General features: G+C 42.6%; 1 protein-coding gene across 1 annotated transcript in view; it reads right to left on the bottom strand.

Moving 5' to 3' along the window:
• Window positions 1-2,722: 2,722 nt before the first annotated feature.
• Window positions 2,723-20,348, bottom strand: part of trps1 (trichorhinophalangeal syndrome I) — a 57,495-nt gene continuing 39,869 nt past the window's right edge. The window contains exons 8-9 of the mRNA XM_061093363.1: window positions 9,120-9,242; window positions 2,723-5,384 (exon numbers count right to left, since the gene is read on the bottom strand). Coding sequence (XP_060949346.1) covers window positions 3,762-5,384; window positions 9,120-9,242 — 1,746 coding nt within the window. The 3' untranslated portion in view covers window positions 2,723-3,761. The remainder of the gene's footprint in view (window positions 5,385-9,119; window positions 9,243-20,348) is intronic.

Raw genomic sequence — 20,348 nt, forward strand, 5'->3', positions numbered from 1 at the left:
ACTTGATATGGACAGTGGAGCCATACATGGATAAGATGTTGAGCAAAATGTTTGGGGGACAAGAATTTTTGCACTTTGTCAGATATGAGGAATTCAGACTTGCTTCAGTGGACACATTTCTAAAGCAGCAGTGAGATGTCTTCACCCAGCAGCAATGGTACTTGTGAGAAACACTTCCAGCTCCCTAAATGTTTCTTATCATTTTCAGGAAGACATCACTTTTTGATCGAAGGGTCAAAACGTAAGTTTTTCAGTTTAAAACGATTTTTACGTTTTGTGTCGTAGGATAAAGAAGTGGTAACTGCAGGTTCTGTGTGAACCTGTGTTGCAGCCCTCCTCTCTCAGTGGGACCCCTCCACTCTTTCCTCAAACTAAGGGATTTCTCAAATAATCTGAAGTAGTGCTCTTCCCACTCGCCTTCACGCCGCTGCCGCTCTCTTGTCTGCAGTTCCAATCAATCCTGTTCAAAACTACACATTGTAGACTAATGCTTCTCCTGGAGATATTTTATGTGCACCCTGAATGACAGCTACACAGAACAGGCCAGAGGAGACTGACATGGCCGGTAAAAACATTATGGATTTTTTTCTTGACAGTCAATCTGCCCATCAAGATTTCTCTTGCTTTGCCTTTACGTCTATGGCTCAGGGGAAGAGGAGGGGTTGGACACACACTAAGATAATGTGATATAAAATAATATGCTACCCCTTAGTTGGTTGGGGTATGAACTGAACATATGGCTCCTTTAAGGTATTTAGAAATGCTTTGTTTCTATACATCAAGATGAATTGTTTAAAAGACTGGAAAATCGAATGTTAGAAGGTTGCTGCAGGGTGCGAGTACTCGACAAGGCAGACGGGGGAATTTATCTGATTTTCTACTGTGTTACTTTTAGAAATTTCTGCGAGAGAGAAACCTCATCTCACTCCTGCTTTGAAAAAATAATGAAATTGGATATTTTGCTGACACAAAAAAAAGTCCTGAGTTAACCCCTTAAAATCGGATAGAAATGAATTAATAACAAGCTCCACCTCAGAATAATACCGCGTTAGAATGAGCTCTACCTTTAGCGTGAACTGGCGACATGGTTTCAAGCTGTAATTCAGCTTCTATCGCCAAATAAACAAATACGCAGTAGAGAACATCCTGGTATTCCGGTTTTCATACCTAAGTAACTGAGGCATATATTTCTACTTTTCCTCCAAGTAGTGTACATACATGTGAAAATGAAAGCAACAGTTAGCATAGCAACCAAATGGATTTTGGGCTGAAAATGCACATATGGAAAGTATCTGATCGGTGGGAAGCAAAATGTTTGTCCAACTTCTGCCTGACGTGGCTCATGACATAGAAAAACTTTTTGACACAGACAGACGCAGCCATTAGAAAAACAAAAACAAGTTACCAGGCACTAGGCGGAATATTTTTCATTCATGTCTTTTTGGAAAAAGCATAGAAAAATATCTCTCTCTTTCTTCAGCTTCCTCCTTCTGGACTTTCATTTTCAATCAGCCTATTATTGTTTCCTTCAAAGGAGTCCCTTGGTGATTTTTTTTGTGTGTTTGTTATCTAGCAACTAAGGCAGCAAGGCTAGAGAAGTGTTTTTTTTTTACAAAAATAAACAAGATGGCCACCGTGTTGCTTCCTTTTAAAGGACAGGGGGGTGGGGGGTGGGGGGGTCATTTGACAACTCTCTTAATGACAAACGTAAACGATGAGAAATGCAAAGTTTGGTTTAGAGAGACTTGGCTGTGAAGAAGAGCAGGTAGATTTTAAAATGCATTTTAAAAGATGGATTTGAAGTGGGTGGGGGAGGGGTGCTTGAGTTGAGAGCAACATGTTCCATTTTACTTCACTGAATTATAATAAGACTTAACAATCCTGTGTTTTCTTTAGTATTGTTTCGGTCTAACGAGTAACAGTTCCCATTCCGAGTTAAGGCGACTTATTTTGCAGATTCAATAAGACGCTAACATGCTACATAGAGGTAAACTACCAAACTCCTCAGCAATATATCGGCTGAATTAAACACTGTAGACGAGAGGCTCTGTAGACTCAGCACAGAGCAAAGATTTATACACTTAACCCAAAGAATTGATCCTTTTGATAAAAGTTAGGGTTTTTCTCCCTAAGCTCCTAAGTCTCTCTATAAAACCATGAATCCTAACAACATGTAAAAGACATACAGAAAAATAAATGTTACATACTGAGACCATGTTGATCTGTTGGCACATAAAGAACATGATAAGAACATATATAAGAGAACATGCTAAAACCATTACACCATTCAACATGTAAAAAGGACGTGTCCCATGCTATGAAACAGGCGGGTTGGTGTGCAACACGTGTGACCCCTGAGGACTGAAAACAAAAAACCAAGCGCAAGCCTTCATTATGTTGAACATCACTGTTGGGGGACGGACACATCCTCTGATCCTCGCACACATAAACGACGCAATAACACAAATGCACACGGACACACAACCCCCTCGTTTTCTCTGTACCATTTCTGTTAGACGGCTGTAACAAGTCTCCTTAAGAACGACAAATAGCTCCAAAAACGAGAAAACAAAAGGAAATTGCAAATAAACTAATCCTTATAGTACCAATTCCTGCAAAAAAGCATTATTTTCCTTTACAAAATAACATATTATATAGGAAAGAGTAGCAAATTGCATGTTTTCAACTATAACATTATCATCATTATTATTATTACCTTTATTATTATTAATATAAATGTTAAGCAGGTTAATAGATGGTTGTTCTATTAGGCAGGCAGCCAGGCACGTAGCTAGTATCATGGCACGGAGGAAGGTAGAAAACATTGTCACTTGGTTCGATCCGAACGGATGAAGAGAACACTTCGGTCCGGCTTTGCACCGGTTCAACCAGTTCAAACTGGTTTTAAGTAAGCAGTTCAAAAAGTCATGGTCAAATCAAATCCAACCAGTCCGACATTTTTGCGCCACTTTGCAGCCGTGGTGAATTTGCATTGATCTGAGCGAACACTGTCAGTTTCAGCAAAGTGTGAAAGAACCCGACTGATCCTTTTTGCACCAATCCAACGGCCGCCCAGAACAAACTGGATTTGTTCTGAACTTCAAGTCTTTAAAATAAGTTTTGGTTTTGAGTTCATTTGCACAGCGGGGAAAAGAGTTAAAAACATGCTCCGGACGAAGTGACCAGATCAGATCTGGTTGTACCGGGATTTAACAGTCTGAGTGATGCATGGGAGCAGGCGTGGCCGGCTCGGGTTCAGTCTGGTGCATAGGAGATCAGCTCAGTTCAGCTCAGCTCAAGTGTTTTGCTTCTAGCATTATTTTTTTTGTATTTTTTGCTCTGCTGTGTGGTTGCTGTGCAGGTGCTGAGCTCCATGAACTCATCCTAAATGAGACCAGTCGAGCTTTCAGTCGAGCTTCCAATCCTCTTATTTGGAAAGCACACAAGTGGCTGTTAATTAATGGTGATTTCAGCTGCATGCCCGGACTCCGTTGTTGGGTAAGTTGCTACAGAGCCGTCGAGGGATCCTTTGCTCGACAGACCCTTCCTCCATATTGTCCCTGCAGCCGTGCGGCCGGATCCTACGATGATTTTTTTGACCATTTGACAGCCGAGTGCTTCCAGCATAAGGATGTGTTCCGTTTAGTGCCCGGGATAGGCCCGCCTTGACATGAGCTAGCCTCCAGGAACGTGATGGCATACAGCTTATTCATTTGATGAAACATGTTCGTAAAGGTTTGTGAGAGTAAGAGGTTTCAGGGCTAGTTACTCTCCACATTCTCCTCCTCGTCTTTAGACTCAGCGACAGTCGTGACCTCGATAGTTTTTGTGGCGTCGGCGCTGCCGTCCGACGCCGTTTCGCCTCCTAAATCCTGGTTCGTTTCGTCGTGGCTCTCTGCTCCTACCTCCATTTCAGCTTCCGTTTCATTATCATTGACATCACTGCCTTTAATTCCCTCTGCTCGATCATCAGGACCCTCTGCTGTGACATCATCACTTCCACACGTGACCTCATCTTGATCGCCTTCGTCCATCTTTTCCTCTGGAGTCACATCTCCCGTCTCCTGCTGGGACGTCTCCACGGTGATCGGAGTTTCGCCCTCCTGCGATTGGCCCTTCTGTCCCGGCGTCTTGTCCGTGTACCTGTGTAAGCCCCTCTGTATGTGAGTGGTGAAATCGTAGCGATCCGCACACGTGTAGAGGCAAAAGCTGCATTGGTACGGCCCCTGGTCGCCGTGGCAACTCATGTGCAGGGCATACATGACCTCATCTAAAAAGTAGATCCCACAGTGGATGCAGCGATTGGTCAGGTCATCCTGCGTGGCTACATCCACCATCGTGGGATTCGACGATACAACTTTTGTCAAACCATCCGGCTCTTCCTTTCCCGACTCCTCCTTCCTGTTCCCGCCTTCATCAGTACTCTCCTCCTCCTTTTTCTCTCCTTTCCAGTTCTCTCGCAACCTTTCGGGTCGTGGCGACTCCAGCTTTCTCCTCTCTGCCCCATTTGTTGACACGTGGGCGTTTGCAGCGGTCGTATCCCTTTGTCTTATTGCGAGATCCAACGGAGCGTCGTTTTCTAACGATGACGATGAGGAAGAGGACGAGGTTTGAGGGTGAAGAGGAGGAGGGGGATAGTGAGGGGGAGCTGGAGGGGGTGGAAGAGGAGAGTAGGGAGAGGCGCAGTAAGGCACCGTGTAGCTTTGCTGATGATGCTGTACAGGCGACACCATTGCACTAAGGTAATGGGCGTTATTGCCGAGGCTACCAGGGCTGCTTAGGTTACTGAGGCTACCGGGAACCCCAGAGGTGGCCGCCATCTTGTACTTGGTCCAGAATCTGAGCCAATCGGACTCAGGGGTGAGATCGGGTGAGAGGGTTAACGGGAGGGGTAGAGAGAAAAGGGGATACTGGTACTTTTCAATCGGTGACCCAGGAGGCGAATAGCTAGACGGTTTGGACGGACGCATGTATTTTTCAATGGGACTGCCTCGTTCGGACCCCCCTCCCCCTTTGACTCCCTCTAACTTTGATGATATTACACCCTCTGCCATGCCGCCATTGCCCTCGACTACCAGCGAGGAGGGGGGGTGCGAAGGGACGAGGAGGGGAGGCATGCGTCTGTGGATCTCCAGCGTTTGATTGGCTAAGAAGGCTTGAGTGGAACGGGGCGAGCGGGAGCGGGGGGAGGGCTGCTGGTTCTTCATCGACGTGCAGCTCCGGTCAGACTCCTCCCCGTTCATGCGCTCCTCGCTGGTGATTCGCTGCTGCTTGGGGGTGGGGTTTTCAGACGACAGCGAGTCGGGGTTGATGCGTTTGCGGGTTCGCCGTCGGATAATTTGTTCGCCGTTGTTCTGCTTGATTATGTTTAGAGGTCTGGGTGTCTGGAAGAAACATGAAAAAGAGAAAGGTTAGCAAACATTTGATTTTAAATGCGGTGATCATTCTCTATTTTTGAACCTCACACATAAAGTGACTCATACTTGTACCTCATTATTATGTGACGACACTGACATTGAAGTAAAAGCATTTCAAAAGTTATTATTTGTCATATCATCTTAAACTTGACACACAGTCAAAAGTCTAAAACTTTTAATTGTAGATCAAAGTGTGTGTGCAGCACTCTTTTCAACTGTGATTTTTGCCCAAACCACAAGGGGGAGCACTTACATCTGATGTCAATGGAGTTTGCCCTGAAGACTAAACTTTGACTTTATCAGAAGCTCATAAACACAAACGTATGTCTTCATTTCTGTCTCAGACATCCTCACATAATCTCTCTCACTCAGTAAGTACACGGAAACTTCCTGTTGTATATTTTCGTTAAGCGCAAACTCATAAAATCTATAAAAAAACCTGAAAAATAAACAGGTTTAAAGAGCCTAAGAAACAACTTTAAAAACTGCTCAGTAGCATCTGCTAAACTATTTCTGAAGCACTCCTCACGTAATCTATTTCCCACTGCAGGATTAATGAATTTCTTGTAAAGATTTGTGGACTGTTTCAACTGTTTTAAGTCAAATTAGAGACAGATTTTCCTTCCTGGAAGTCAAATAAACACAGCAGTTTAAAGTGTCTTTAAAGCGTACGTACGCTTCGACTCAAAAGTAATGACTTGCTATCCTTTTCATTATTTAAAAGTCCTCCCGTCTACATACACATTAGAAACAGTTACCTCCACGCAGCATTAATTGAAAACAAGGTCAAATTCAAGCGATATAAAGAGAACAGCTTTTCAAAAGCTTCAAAAAAACACTTTCAGCTTATTTAAATGTACACTGTCACGCAGGTATAAATTCTTAATGTATGTCTAGAAATGATCTGCTGCGCCTGTATGTGTGTGAGTGATGTAGATCCAAACCAATCACGAAAAGATAGATGGAGAGGGGTGAAGCAAGAGGAAATAGTGAAGGATCAACATGGAGGAATTGAAGTGGATGAAAAGCTAAAAGAAACATGGTGAAGAAAAATAAAGGAAAGGCAGTAAGCTGTCATATTTTTTTAAATATATGCTTTGACTGCGACTATGAACAGGAACGATTTATACGATTTTATACATTTATGCTTAAGTATGTACCTGTGTGGACAGGAATGTTTGTGACGGAGATATGTATCTGTTAAAGTATGAAAACATGCAAGTGCCTGTGGTTTTTCTGTCTTATTAGAGCAGCAGTTTCAGGAGAGAAGATCCCAGAAAAAATAACAGGGATGTTGTGCATAACATGTGAAACTGTGATCGCCACTTCAGAATCGACAACCATGACTCTGACATGTTCATGTGCCAACAAAAAATCTGTTTGGATGATATATGAATGCACATGTAGTCAGGACCAGCGGCTTCATGAAGCAGCTTGGATCGTTCACTGTAAACAAGTCAATCACTGAGACGACTCCGACAGGCAACATGAGAAAAAACACGTACGTCAGTCAAATCAGAGAAATGTGACTTGTCCTTTATGGGCCTTGTGTGTTAGTGTTTCTACCTATAGAGGAAGGATGAGAATAAAAATAAAACCAAAGAGAGTCAGAGGGAGAGAAGAGACAGATGAGATGTGAATGAGAGAAGAGGGAGAGTCATGTATGTTGAGAAGAGGAAGTGCAAAGAGGAGACATGAGATGCAGAGGAGGAGCGACAGGAAGGAGGGAACAACATTTCAGTCGAGGGAGAAAAGAAAAGCAGATGAGTCTGATTCCTTATGACAAATAGATTCTAAGGCAACATCCATACGGACAGGGTTCAAAACAGCGATTTAAAGCCAAAACAATCTCTGTACAGAATCTTAGGTCCACGTCCTAACTTCTCCGCTTCAGGCGCTTGAAAGTCATTTAACCCAGAAATAAGTCGATTGTATCCATCTTTATCCAAACGTTGTTTTTATTTTATTTAACTCTAAACATAAATAGGTTAAATTTATTTGTTCATTTAATTTACACATTATGTTTTGCAATGGAAGCAGTTGGATTTAGTAACTGTACATGTACAGACTGTAAATAGAAAGATGTGTGTGTGTGTGTGTGTGTGTGTGTGTGTGTGTGTGTGTGTGTGTGTGTGTGTGTGTGTGTGTGTGTGTGTGTGTGTGTGTGTGTGCAACCCTGTGGGACACACACACAGACTCACACACACATGGTAGCTGTAATGTCGTACATCTTTATGGTTGTAGGGTTTGATAAAATACCTGAGCTGCATTACTGGCGGTCACACAACTCTCTCTCCCTCTCTCCTTCTCTTCTTGGTTGACCCCTCTCATCATCTCCTAATATCTCAATCCATCTCTTACTCCTCACACACACCCTCCACCTTCATCATCTCTGTCCTCACCCTTTCCCTGAATTTTCTCCTCTCTTCTTTGTCCTCCTCCTCTTCCTCCCTCTCTATTTGCCTTTCTCCCCCCCCTCCCTTTTGGGTCCACCTTTTTCTCTCTCCTTATTCATAACTCTGCCTTCTCCCTCGCTCGCTCCCAAGTGTTTTACTAGCTGCTATCCTCTCTAATAATGTGTGTAGAGCATATAAAACTTTTATTATGGGATATAAAATATGGTTGTCGTGATGATTGCCAAGAGTGGAGGGAGCCGGGACGTGATTTGAGCAGCAGATGAGACGGACGGGTTGAACCGAGGACGTCTGCAGGGGCAGGAAGGAGTGAACTGCGATGGCTTGTCATCCTCTAAAAGGTCTTTAAAGCTCCATTCCATAATTGCGGTGCAGCGGCCGGGGCTGTGATACATTCTGCCAACTCCTGCACTTCTACATTTATTAACACTGATTTATTAGACGGAAAGATTTTTGTTCACTTAGAACTTTTACAAGCTGATCCTAAAAAGCCAATATATGAACATGAATCTATATATATATTTATATAATTATATACGTTGAGGCTCTGAAGGTTCCATTCACTCTTAACTTGAGTTAATAGGTACATTTGAAGTGTAAATTAGCTCAAACCCCTTAAAACCTATCCGAGGTAGGAAAGTTCAATATTCTGATGTAAACTGAATTCCTGGCTGACTCTTTATCTCATCTGTAATTCATGCAGTCTAATAAAATTTGGGATTTCCATAGACTTTCCCCAGGCTTAGATGGTAAAGTAGATTCATTCCATCATATTTCTCACTCTATGGAAATGCCTCACTGTGACTGCTGAAATGGACTGTAACTCCCCGGAACCCACCAGTCCATATATACACACACACACTCACATTTTCACAGAATATATTCATAAAATGTTTTAACTGCAATATGCGTCATATAATTTGCATCGTATGCTAATCAGCTAGACAGGAGGATTTATAATTAGTGGTCAAAACCCACCCTGCAGACCCAGCGCAGGGTCTATAAAATACTCTGAACCGCAATATTCCTGATCCAATAAACTTCATGAGAGGGTATTCTGTGTGTAGACTGAATTAACTCATACACAGACGAGGAAGCTTTACTTGTAGGTAACTGACAAGGTGAAATCAAACCTCATTCCTCTCATTTGTGTGATGGAAAACTGGAATAACAGGCGAGTTATTTATCCATTTGCCCCACAGGACTACAGTTTGTTTAGTGTGATCAGTGGTGTACCAGACAGCGGGTGCAGACACAGCAGCTGTTGACATGCCTGTTTGTGACTTACCGAATGCAGTTTTTGGTATAAACCACACGCGTTGCAGACGTAGCCTCCGTTAGCGTTCTTCCTCCACAACGATGTCTTGGTGGTCAGGCAGTTGGCACAGAAGACGCCGCTGCCTCTGCGTCGCTATGGACAAAGGAAAACACCGGCAGCGTTAGAGGGGGAAGGTCAAATATACAGTTGGATGGAGAAACTGAGGGTTAGAATGACAGCAGAGAAGAAAGGGAACAAAGAAAGAAAGAGACAGAGGAAACTGAGTGGCTCTTATTTATTATAGCAAATGGGGGGTATATTGGGGCTATTGATCTCCTGTGCTATGATTTTATAAGTGTAAAACAAGTTTGACAAAAAGACCAAAATGTCCGAGCAGACATTGGATGACAAAAAAAACAGACAAAATCAACAGGATAAGCAGGCATAGAAGGTCATTGACCTTTTCACCCTGCAACAATTCATTCATACATGTACATAGTCAGAGCATCCTGAGGTCCAGGGATCGACTCCTGTGTCAGAGGCCTGTCCATGCCTGGTTATAGCCTTCATTTTTTTTTAATTGCTGTATTTTTTTGTCCCTAGATGAGATGATTTTGTCCTTATTTTCTATAAAATTTTAAACTGTACTGCTATGAAAAGGATTTGAATAGCATTACAGTTTAAAAGGATTTTAAAACTGGAACGATGGAGACAGTAATGTTTGGCTAGGTTTAAAAAGAAAAAGCACCCAAAGGTTCTGCAGTTGCATCTGGGAACTTCAAAATGTACATTTGTTTTTTTTTCTTTAGGTTTATTTAAACTGTTTAAAACCCACCGAACATGGTGAGAACATGAACCTCCACACAGAGGCAACGGTACAAACCACTGCACCACCGCGCCACGTGAACAACCTGTGTGTCTTTAATTGTGCGAGTGCGTCAGAGAATTACTTCGGAGATAAATGCGAGCTGCTGCAGTAATTTAGTCAAGCACTACTCGACAGACGAGGAACGGGATGAGTTACTCTTTCACCTTGTGGCATGAAGTGCATTAGTGTTTGTCTGAACTGGAGCAGGTACTTTGCAGTCAATCCTTGACTTTTTAGACGCGCACACAAACAGACACACACACCTCTGCAGTTCACGGAGCAGCGGTGCATAGAAAAGTTGTGTGCGCAAGGAATTGCAGGGAGGTGAAAAGGCCAATTGTCGTGGCACCGCGCTCCATCACAGTAATGAGCCAATCACAACGTTTCTCCATCCCATTAAGTCTCTGGCCCCATTCAGCACCTTTATGACCCTGAAAGGACAGCACACCGCATCTTTCTCCTCCACGAGTCGGTCTCCTCTCTATCTGCCTGTCTATCCAAAAACTTCTGTTTCTCTCTCCGTCTCCGCTTCAGGTTTGTCGCTCTCCTGTCGTAATTTTCTCCTCCGCTCTCTGTCTTTCCACTCCTGTAGAATCCCCCTTTTGTTTTATTTTGTTTCATTGACTTTTACTGGTATAAATTCTGTATAAATATACCAGCATTGTCCAAATATACCAGAATTTATTTGTGTTGCCTACATTTTTGTCTTTTTATTTTTGGGGTTGTAGTCTACACACAAGCAGCAGCTGATGATCTGAAAATTGTAGGTGCCTTTGGGTTCGGCTTTAAAACCCACAACACACCTTCTGTGTCTGCCATCTTTACCTCTGTCATTTTCTGTCTGTCTCTTGTTATCACAATATGTTTCTCCCCTTCCCATCATGGACTTGTCCTCCGCTGGGACCTCCTCCTTTCAGCGCTGCCTTGTTGTTGTTTTACGCTCGTGACAGTGCCGAGAGTTTAGCATACTTCTGCGGGCTCAGAGAACACGGTTTTAACTTTTTCACAAAAGAGCTCCGCACTTCAGTCAAGCTTTTTTTTTTGTTGTTCTTCCTGTCGTCTCAGAGCTGCAGATGGAGCCACTGCCGGCACATCCACTCTCGGAGCATCTGTTCCGTGATGCCGGCTAAAAGCAGAGGAGCCCGGTGGGAGTGGCACTGTTCAGTTTGCTTTTGCAATCTAATGCACCGCGAGGATCACAGCGCAATTAACCACTTTACATTTCTGTGGGAGCGCACAGCACACACATGCATGCACACGTACAAGGGCAGGAATGCAGCACAGATGTATTTGAAGAACATTGTTGCTCAGAATGGTCGAGTACGATCAAGAAGGACTTTATGTGTACTGCTTGTTTTTAGTCATTTTATTATTTGCATGTGTAAATAAACCCCTCTGAGTTGGTGTTGGTTGTGAATGTGGAGAGATGGCTAATCAGCTAGTGTGTAATTGATGTGTGATAAACACGCTCACGGATTCACTGTACAATTGTTTGTGTGAACAGGTGGATGGCAAAACCTGTATCGTCATCAAGACTAAACAAGCTACTGGATATGAATGCAGGGCATGTACCATATTGTGATGGAAAAGATACTTTTCAAAAAGCTAAAAATCTTATATAGTAAATTACTGTGCACAAATAAGGCAATAATCCTGAATTAATTTGAGGCTGGGGCCTAAATAATCCATAGATCAGGAACTGATTGAATATCTATAACGTGGAGACAGATTAGATATGATGGACGACTAATCAGACACCGCATTCTGTTTCCAATGAAAAGTGGCGTAATTGCCTCTTTGTTCCCCCCCCCCGTTTGGCTCATAAACAGACACTTCGATGACATTCTTCATCGTGTCTGGATCAGGACGGAAAATCAAAGTTTGAGATAGATGCGCTTTTATGGAAAACAGCTTCTCTCTGTCTCAATTGATAAAACATCCTCCTCCTAAGAAGGTTTGATGCAATAAACACCTGAGCTAACATCAGAGTATTTATGGTACATGTGTTCTCGTCCATCTGACATCAGGCAGCAGAGCACTTGCACTCAGTGTGTGTGTGTGTGTGTGTGTGTGTGTGTGTGTGTGTGTGTGTGTGTGTGTGTGTGTGTGTGTGTGTGTGTGTGTGTGTGTGTGTGTGTGTGAGAAACACACCATACGGTCGCCACATGTAGAGCGACAGAGCCAGGTGATTGATTGATGTGTGCTTCCTGTGTCTATGTGCGTGTGAGTGTGTGTGCGCGCGTGTGTGTATATGAGTGTGTGTGTGTGTGTGTGTATCTAGAATTGCAAGCCAAACAGTGCGTCTGTCATCAGAATTCAGTTTCCCTCCGAGCACCCAAATCATTCACATATGGCCCCACAGCTGCCCCTCATCGCAACACACACACACAGACACACACACACAGACACACACACACCTGAAAAGATTTGCTTCCACTGGCTAATGAGAGCGAGCTACATTTGGATGAGAAGAGTGCGTGGGGGGTGTCTTGGCTACTCTAAAGCTACAAGGATTCCACAGTGTGTGTGTGTGTGTGTGTGTGTGTGTGTGTGAGAGAGAGCGAGAGAGGGGTTCAAGTGTCAATTACACAGGAAAGTACAGAAATAGCCCCCACCATCTTCCAAAACACACACATGCAGACACACAATTTGACTCATGATCTCAGACTTCCTTTTCAATCATCAGCTGCTTGGCTGCGCACACGCTTACACACATGCATGCACATGCACAGACACACAAACTTTATTGGTGGTTCTGCCTCTTGTGCATTTGAGCATCAGTGTGTATACGCAGAATGTGTGTGTATGTGTGTGTGTGTGTGTGCATGTTGTTTTCCTGATTGATTGCTGATACCTGGCCTCTCCCACTCACCTCAGCCTGCAGAGGAGGGCTGCTGGTAATTAGAGCTCGAGGCCCTAATGACATCTATTTATCTGCGGCCTGTGATACCGTTCAATTAGCACGGCCGACAACGCCCTCTGACACGCACACATGCAGCACGTACACACACACACAGATGCACACAAACGCTCATTACCCTGAGAATTAAACTCTTTATCAACTTCCTCCTAATCAAGGCAGATCCAAGCCAACAAATTTATAATAGAAAGTTGAGTTTTGGACACAAAGTTGAGTTTAACTTAAGGAAGAAGTAGATTCTCTGCCCAATAAAACACAGTCATGTGGAGTTCTCTCATTTTGAAGTGCTCAAATATGTAGATAAAAAGAAGATAATTTACTCGTCTGAGGAAAAGACGAAGAAGTGTATAAAAAACTTTGAATTATAACACTGATAAGTTAATATTATGAGTTTTTATCAGTCTCATAATGCCCATGAGAAGGCCAGCAGGAATTAAGAGTACATTCTTCTCAGTGGCAGTCTGCACATAAAATAACATTTACTGGTTTAATAACCTTCACAATCGGTTTCTCTGCTCTCATGCACAGCAGCTCTAGCAGACCTTCATACTCTCATGACAGTAAATTCAATACGTAACAGTTTGTTTGGGCAAAATATCTTTAAAAATAGACTCCGTATAATGTTTCATGGCTTGTTTGTGTTCAAGTCTAATTCCCCAATTTAACATTTTGTTTTCGCTCTTTATTGGGTTCATGCTGCCATGCCAGCTTCCCATTAAATGGGTTAAAATGATTGCCATCCTTTAAATTCAAACAGAAGTTATGGGCTGTTCTCTGGGACTTTTTTCGTGACTCGGCTCATAAAACCAACTAATAAATTATAGCTTCATCCATGAGAATCAGATTTTTATGCAAACATCAAAACATCTGTAGGAACCGCACAGTGGCCCGAGCCCTCAGCTGTGTCTTTGAGTCCGTTCCGACATTCTCTTGTAGCCATAAATTTACAGATGTTGTACAAACTGTTTACACTACACAGCCGTTTAGATCTTTATGGAAGAGCTGGCCCCAATAGATAAGTGTCCATTGATTTGATTCTGTTATACAGAGTCCCTCAAATTTACCTCCCCCCAGATCTTGCAGCTGCCATCTGCAACCAATGTGTGGTGGCATCTCTGAACTGCTGGTGGAGCTGGAGATCAAACGCACGAGCTGCCGGACGTCTAAATGCTCTGCTTCCATTATAAAAACTAAATTAAAGTTAATGCTCATCTCCCAGCTTATAAAAATATATAGTTGTCACTAACTGTCAGCTTTGAGTCTTGGGAGAAGATGGCAACTTTCTACGAGCAGGGTCAAATAAATAAAAATGTTAAGGTTCTGAAATCCTTGGATTTTTTTTTCATCAAATTAGATGAAGAGGGAAGTGCAGAAAGAAAGAGTGAGAAAAAGAAGAAAGAGAGACTGAGGCTCCCTGCGGTCTTAAATAAATTAAAAAAGAGGGCTCTCTAAACAAAGTCTTTCAAAATGAAATTACATTTAATTCACTTAAAGACTAAGTCAGCCTTGCTTTTAACACAAAGAAGCCGACGCACAAACACAGATGCATACACGCACAAACACACACACACACACACACTAATACATGCACTGACTTGCATTAAATCAGCGATTATTTAATCAAGCTAGAAGACTAGCTGGAGGAATTAACTAAATTCCATACTGCCAAGTCTAATATCCGATACACTGTATCAGTCTCTTGCTCTCTCCCTAACACACACACACACACCCACACAAACACACAAAAGAGTAGGAAATGGAAGTGTGCACAATGATAGCGGGGTCATTTCAGATAAAGATTCCCCAAATGCATCATTTCAACATGCACACACACACAAACACCAGCTTGTGCATACACACAGACACACACCCAGGGTTAGGGTTGGCATCTGGGACCAATCTAATAGAGTGGAGGTGCTACCAACCATCAACTGTTTCTGTGTGTGTTACGCACATGGCTCCATGTGTGTGGTTTCTCAGACTACTGTGTGCATTTAAATTGCGTCTCCTAATAGAATAATTGGGTTGGAGTTGAACGGATTTAAGGCGAACCGACTCTAAATTTATTCGGCAAGTTTATTCTTATTCAACAGGGAGAAACGAAAAACCAACAACAACACTGGCAACAAGTAAAAGCGAGGTACAGCACAGATGGCTCAGAGCCAGTTACATGCTGCCCTGCGTCTTATCACTCTGTTACGGGGGCAACCAAACACCTCCATTAAGCGATCAACAGATATTTGACAAACAAAAAGGATGGTAAAGTAAGCTGTGTCTCGATTCAAGGGCGGCCTTCTTCAGAAGCTGCATTTAAACACGAGCAGTTAATGCACACTTCTATTCCAAGAGCCAACAGGGGGAGATCGTACCAGTGCAAAGGTCAGAGGGAACCAGCTGGTGTGGTTTGTTGTATTCTGTGGAGTAGTTCTTGTCCCACATATGAACAAGATGCTGTGTTTCGGAGCATCAACAGAATCATCAATAATCACAGTGAATGTCATATCGACGCTTTATCAAATTGTCTTATGGATTTCTTTGGTGATAAAACTATGAAACTACATGGAAACATAATAATGGGCAGAATGAAACTGTTGCTCGACGGAAAACGTCCGGTGTGAGTCCTGACACGGTGCCCACTGCCCAGCCGGCCCGGGCGTGACCTTCAGCTCCACGTGAGGTCGCTCGGAGCTCCCCCCCTCCCTCCAGCCACGGCCTGCAGCCCTGCTCCAACAGGCTGCTCCGGCCGCCCTCACACTCCCCGCACAATACTATCAGTGCAGCACATTCAGCTGCGTCTACTCTCTACACAACCCGCAGAAAATCAAATTTCAGGACCCACAAACCTTGGTGATGACATGAGACTATTTAAAAACCAAGGCTGGAGGTGAGGAGGATTCGCAGAATAAAAATCCGTCCACAGACATTAGCTATGCAGTGAGCAGCAGAGGAGCTGGAAGGCTCCTGTGCTGCGGTAAGATGCTGGATTTTGTAGTCTTCCACTACAACAACACTCAAAAGAGCATCTTCTGCTCGTATAACACACTGTGTATACACACTATAATGATGTAAGAGGGTTTGAGGAAAAAGCCCAGAACTGTGCGTCTATCGTTACTGAAAAGTTTTCTTTAAAACAACTATAGCTCCCTGGATGTTATCCTGGAGGGGACAAACTTATTTAATATAGTAAAATGATTAATAAACTTTATACATATTGTACCTTTCTTAATGGCTATTTCAAACCATTTAACCGTCACTGCCCACTTACTTCAATGTGTTCTCTATGTTGGAATGTGATAGCTTGTCATCGATTGGTCCTAATGTCCAAGAGGACAGTGGTTATGGTGACGATGGTATTTGTCTTTCACCCGTTTTATGCAAATTACTTTCGCAAAACTCATTGTCTACTGGAATAAAATAAAGTTGAAACAGGAGCTGTAATGTGCAGGTGCATGATAACAGGAGGTGGAATGAGAATATTGTAAATAAACCAAAGCAACTGCTCCATAAATATACAACAAGACGATGATAGTCTCTGCACAGCGGAGGGGCTGGAGAAGGTAGCAGGAGACACAACAACCCAGTTCCTTTGTTAATAAGATACTACAACACACACGCACACACACTCACACCCACAGCCCTGTGGGAGAAGTGTCATCTTTCACAACAGGCCTGTCATTATGTGTGTGTGGCTATTCACATGTATGAGTGTGAGTGTTTGCATATTGGTTTACATGCGAGTGTCTTTGAGTGTGTGTTTGTGTGCGTGTGTGTGTGTGTGTGTGTGTGTGTGTGTGTGTGTGTGTGTGTGTGTGTGTGTGTGTGTGTGTGTGTGTGTGAAAACAGTGAATGAGGAGGGAGACTGAGAGTGACGGATGAGCGTCTGAAGAAAAGCAGCAGAAAACACCGGAACAAGATGACATCGTCATGATACACACACATTTCCACCTGACACAAAAGGGGTGAGGTCATAGTCTTTCTTTCCCACACACAGATGTGGGTCACACTGTGTGTGGCCCACTTCCCTCCATTCAACCTCCTTTCTTTCTTTCACCCTGTGCTATCACTCTTTTCCGGCCCTTTTTCCTCTCACTTCCGAGGCCCTTTCTTCCTCCTGGGGATCAGTTTGTACAGTAGCTGCTCCTCTTTCTGTTACGCAGCAGTGGGAGAGTGTCAGCTTACGAGGAGGAAGCGTGCATAACTTCGTACACAAACAAAAAGTCGGCCGCACTTAAGCAAAATCCTATTTTCATTGATCTCATTTTGATAAAGGATCGCGGTCGCATCGACTTCTCAGTTCTGTGTTCTGGGTAAAACGCTGATAACCAGTGAACTGTGGGGGAGAGAGGGAAAGAGAGAGAGGGGGGAGAGAGAGTGCAAGAGAAGCACATTAGCAAACGGAGAAAAAGAGGAAATCGTTCCACGTTGATCTAATTTTGATAAACAGCCTCAATGCTTGCAGACCTGGACACCACCGTTCACTGTGTGTGTGAGTGTGTGTTCTTCTGTGTGTGCTCATGTGTATTATATGTGCTTGTGTGTGTGTGTGTGTGTGTGTGTGTGTGTGTGTGTGTGTGTGTGTGTGTGTGTGTGTGTGTGTGTCTATGTCTGAACTACTGATATCCAGTTAGATGGGTTTGTGTTTATCAAGCAACTGATTCTAGGTAACTTATAATTTTGATAAGATACTGCAAGATATCTGTAATATAAATGATTCAGTGCTTCACAGCCTCTCAACCACTTTTTCTCAGGTTCATACAATTAACTTGAAACACAAACCAAATAGGTTTATTCTGTACAAAGACTTTTCATATTTACACCTTTTGTATCCCAATAGGTTGTAAAGCTCTTTGAACTGCAATTGATTTGTAGTTTCTTCTCATCATAAATTAAAATATATTCTACTCAAACTAATAATTTTTACTTGTATCAGGTTAAGTGTAAAACGTATTCGGAAACTTTAGAGCTTTAGAAGTTATACTCCTTATCTAAAATTATACTTTCTTCCTTATAAAACTTTTTCATATTTGTATCTGGGGAGCAGGGGCCCACTTCACACTGACCAGTAAAGTAGCATGTCTGTGTGTGCATGTCTGTGTGTGCATGTGTGTGTGTGTGCGTGTGTGTGTGTGTGTGTGTGTGTGTGTATATAGAGTGTCTTCATGGGAAGGCCCTGAAGGTTGACATTAACACACATTACTTCAACACACACACACTCTCCCACACACACACAGAGCTCATAATCGGGTGTGGAAACCAGGACACTGAAACCTTAACTCACCCCACTGCCCAGAGCAAAGAGAGAGAGTGATGGAGAGAGAGAGAGAGTTATTATAAAGTGCATCCTTTATACCTGCGCTCTTATCCATTGGTATTAACTGTCTTATTAACTGTCCTGGACTCCATTTTTCTTGTTTATCTGAGAATGGTCCAGTGGGGTGATTCCCACACAGCAAAGACCCTCATGACCATTTGAGGTTGGAGTTATTTGCTGGTTCTGCTAAACGGTTAAAACTGCCTGTTAAACAGGTTAGAAATCAACACTTTCGGTTGAACTGAAACCTAAAACACAAAAGTGTGTTGTCAAGTAAGATAACTAACCTGAGTTCATGAATGAAAGAGGTCTGCAGGTCATAATATAGCCTAAATCTTATGTTAGTCTTATCTACAACTTGAAGTAAAGCATTTTCACCTGACTGCTAAAGTATCCTGTCACAAATTTCATGAATGAATGATTACAATACCAAACTTTGTGTACAATATTGAAATGGTTGTGAAAGGGATTTCATTTTACGAATATCTTCTTAATAGTTTGGTGTTGGGAAAATATAAGTGGGAGGCTTAATATAGAACTTTATTATAACAGCTTTCAGTGTGTAAACGCTATCTTCATTCAACTTAACTCTCAGCACAGCTCGTTGGCTTTCATCAATTATCAGCACACTATAATGAGCAGGCTCAACTGAATGTTCAGCCGTGTTTCAGTTCAGTGAATAGAACTATGCAGTCAAAGCTCTGGTCAAACACTGAACCACTCAGTGAATAAATCTATTTGAATGGAATGATTTTAATAATTCAGAGGAGTGATAAGGACAATTTCACCACCACAGACACCACACAAACAAACTTATTTCTCCCATTTCACACCATTTCTTACATTTACATTTACGTCTGATGATTTGATATTGGTTTAAATTGAACAAGGTAAGGACGTGCACTTAAACACAAAATGGCCATACATCTTCACCAGACAACCTTGGAAAGTTAAGGTTTGCTTAATTGAGGTGAGAAACAGAAGAAGATAAGGAAAGAAAAGGAATGAGGAGGGAGAAAAGAAGATAAGAGAGAACTGAAAAGTAAAAAGAGGAAGAAGATGTAAAAATTATTGAGAGGGAAGAAGAGAGAGGAAGAGGAGTGAGGTCCCAACCAAACTGCATAATGGCTGGCACTTTAGAATATTACACCTCTAAACGACCTCACATTCACACACACACACACACATATATCTCAAGCTTTGCCAAATGACTATATCTCCCCAATTAGCACTAGTGATGAAGACTATGGAAGGGAGAAGAGGAGGAGGAGAAAATGTGTGAAGAGGAGAGAAGAGGGTAAGATTACAATGAATCGACAAGAACAGAGGGAACTTTTATCGATATCACTGCCGTTTTTTAAGGCTTTAAATTCCACAGCAGTGCTGAAAGAAGCTCCTCTCGCCAGGTTCTTAAATTTATGTCCCGACGTGGCAGGATGAATTATTAGAATGAACTTTTACATTCATCACTCACTCAGCCTGTCGCCCAAATTTAGCTGTTTTCCCACCTTCTCGCCCACCTGGTGACCCGCCTGTCTGTTTCTCCGGCTGCTGTCAATACACGTATTGACAAGCACCGAACACCGAATTTATGGCCAGAGCAAAGAAAGAGAGAGAGAGAGACGGACGAGCTAGAGGAGGTTGGACGGTTTTCAGAGTCAATTTAAATCAATTCAATTGAATAAGCTTTATTGGCATGAATGTCAGGAGGACATATTGCCAAAGTGGCACGGATAACTCTGTTCAATAACGAGTTGAGAAACAGAACTATAAAATGAAATAGGCGGAAAAAAAACCTTGTCTCTCTCAGCCTGGGTTGGATGGCAAATTGTGTATGTGTGTGAGCGTGTGTATGTGTCGGAGGTCACAGTGGTGGGAAATGAGTAGATGCACAGGTCAAGGTGAACACGGAGTACAGGAAGACAATGGGAAAAGCGTAACACACACACACACACGCACTGAAATATGAGGTAAGCAATACAGTTTAAATTCCCTGTTTACTATTATTCAGCTGCCTTAAATACAATTAAATCTGGAATATCAATATTTATCCCCATAAAACCTCCAGTTTTCAACCATCGACGGAAAACAAAAATCAACAAACTACAAAAATAACCCAAAAATAAAAAGATACCAACCCTATATTCTCTAAAGCCAAAT

This window comes from Limanda limanda, chromosome 19 (assembly GCF_963576545.1).
Source record: "Limanda limanda chromosome 19, fLimLim1.1, whole genome shotgun sequence".
Taxonomy (NCBI): Eukaryota; Metazoa; Chordata; class Actinopteri; order Pleuronectiformes; family Pleuronectidae; genus Limanda; species Limanda limanda.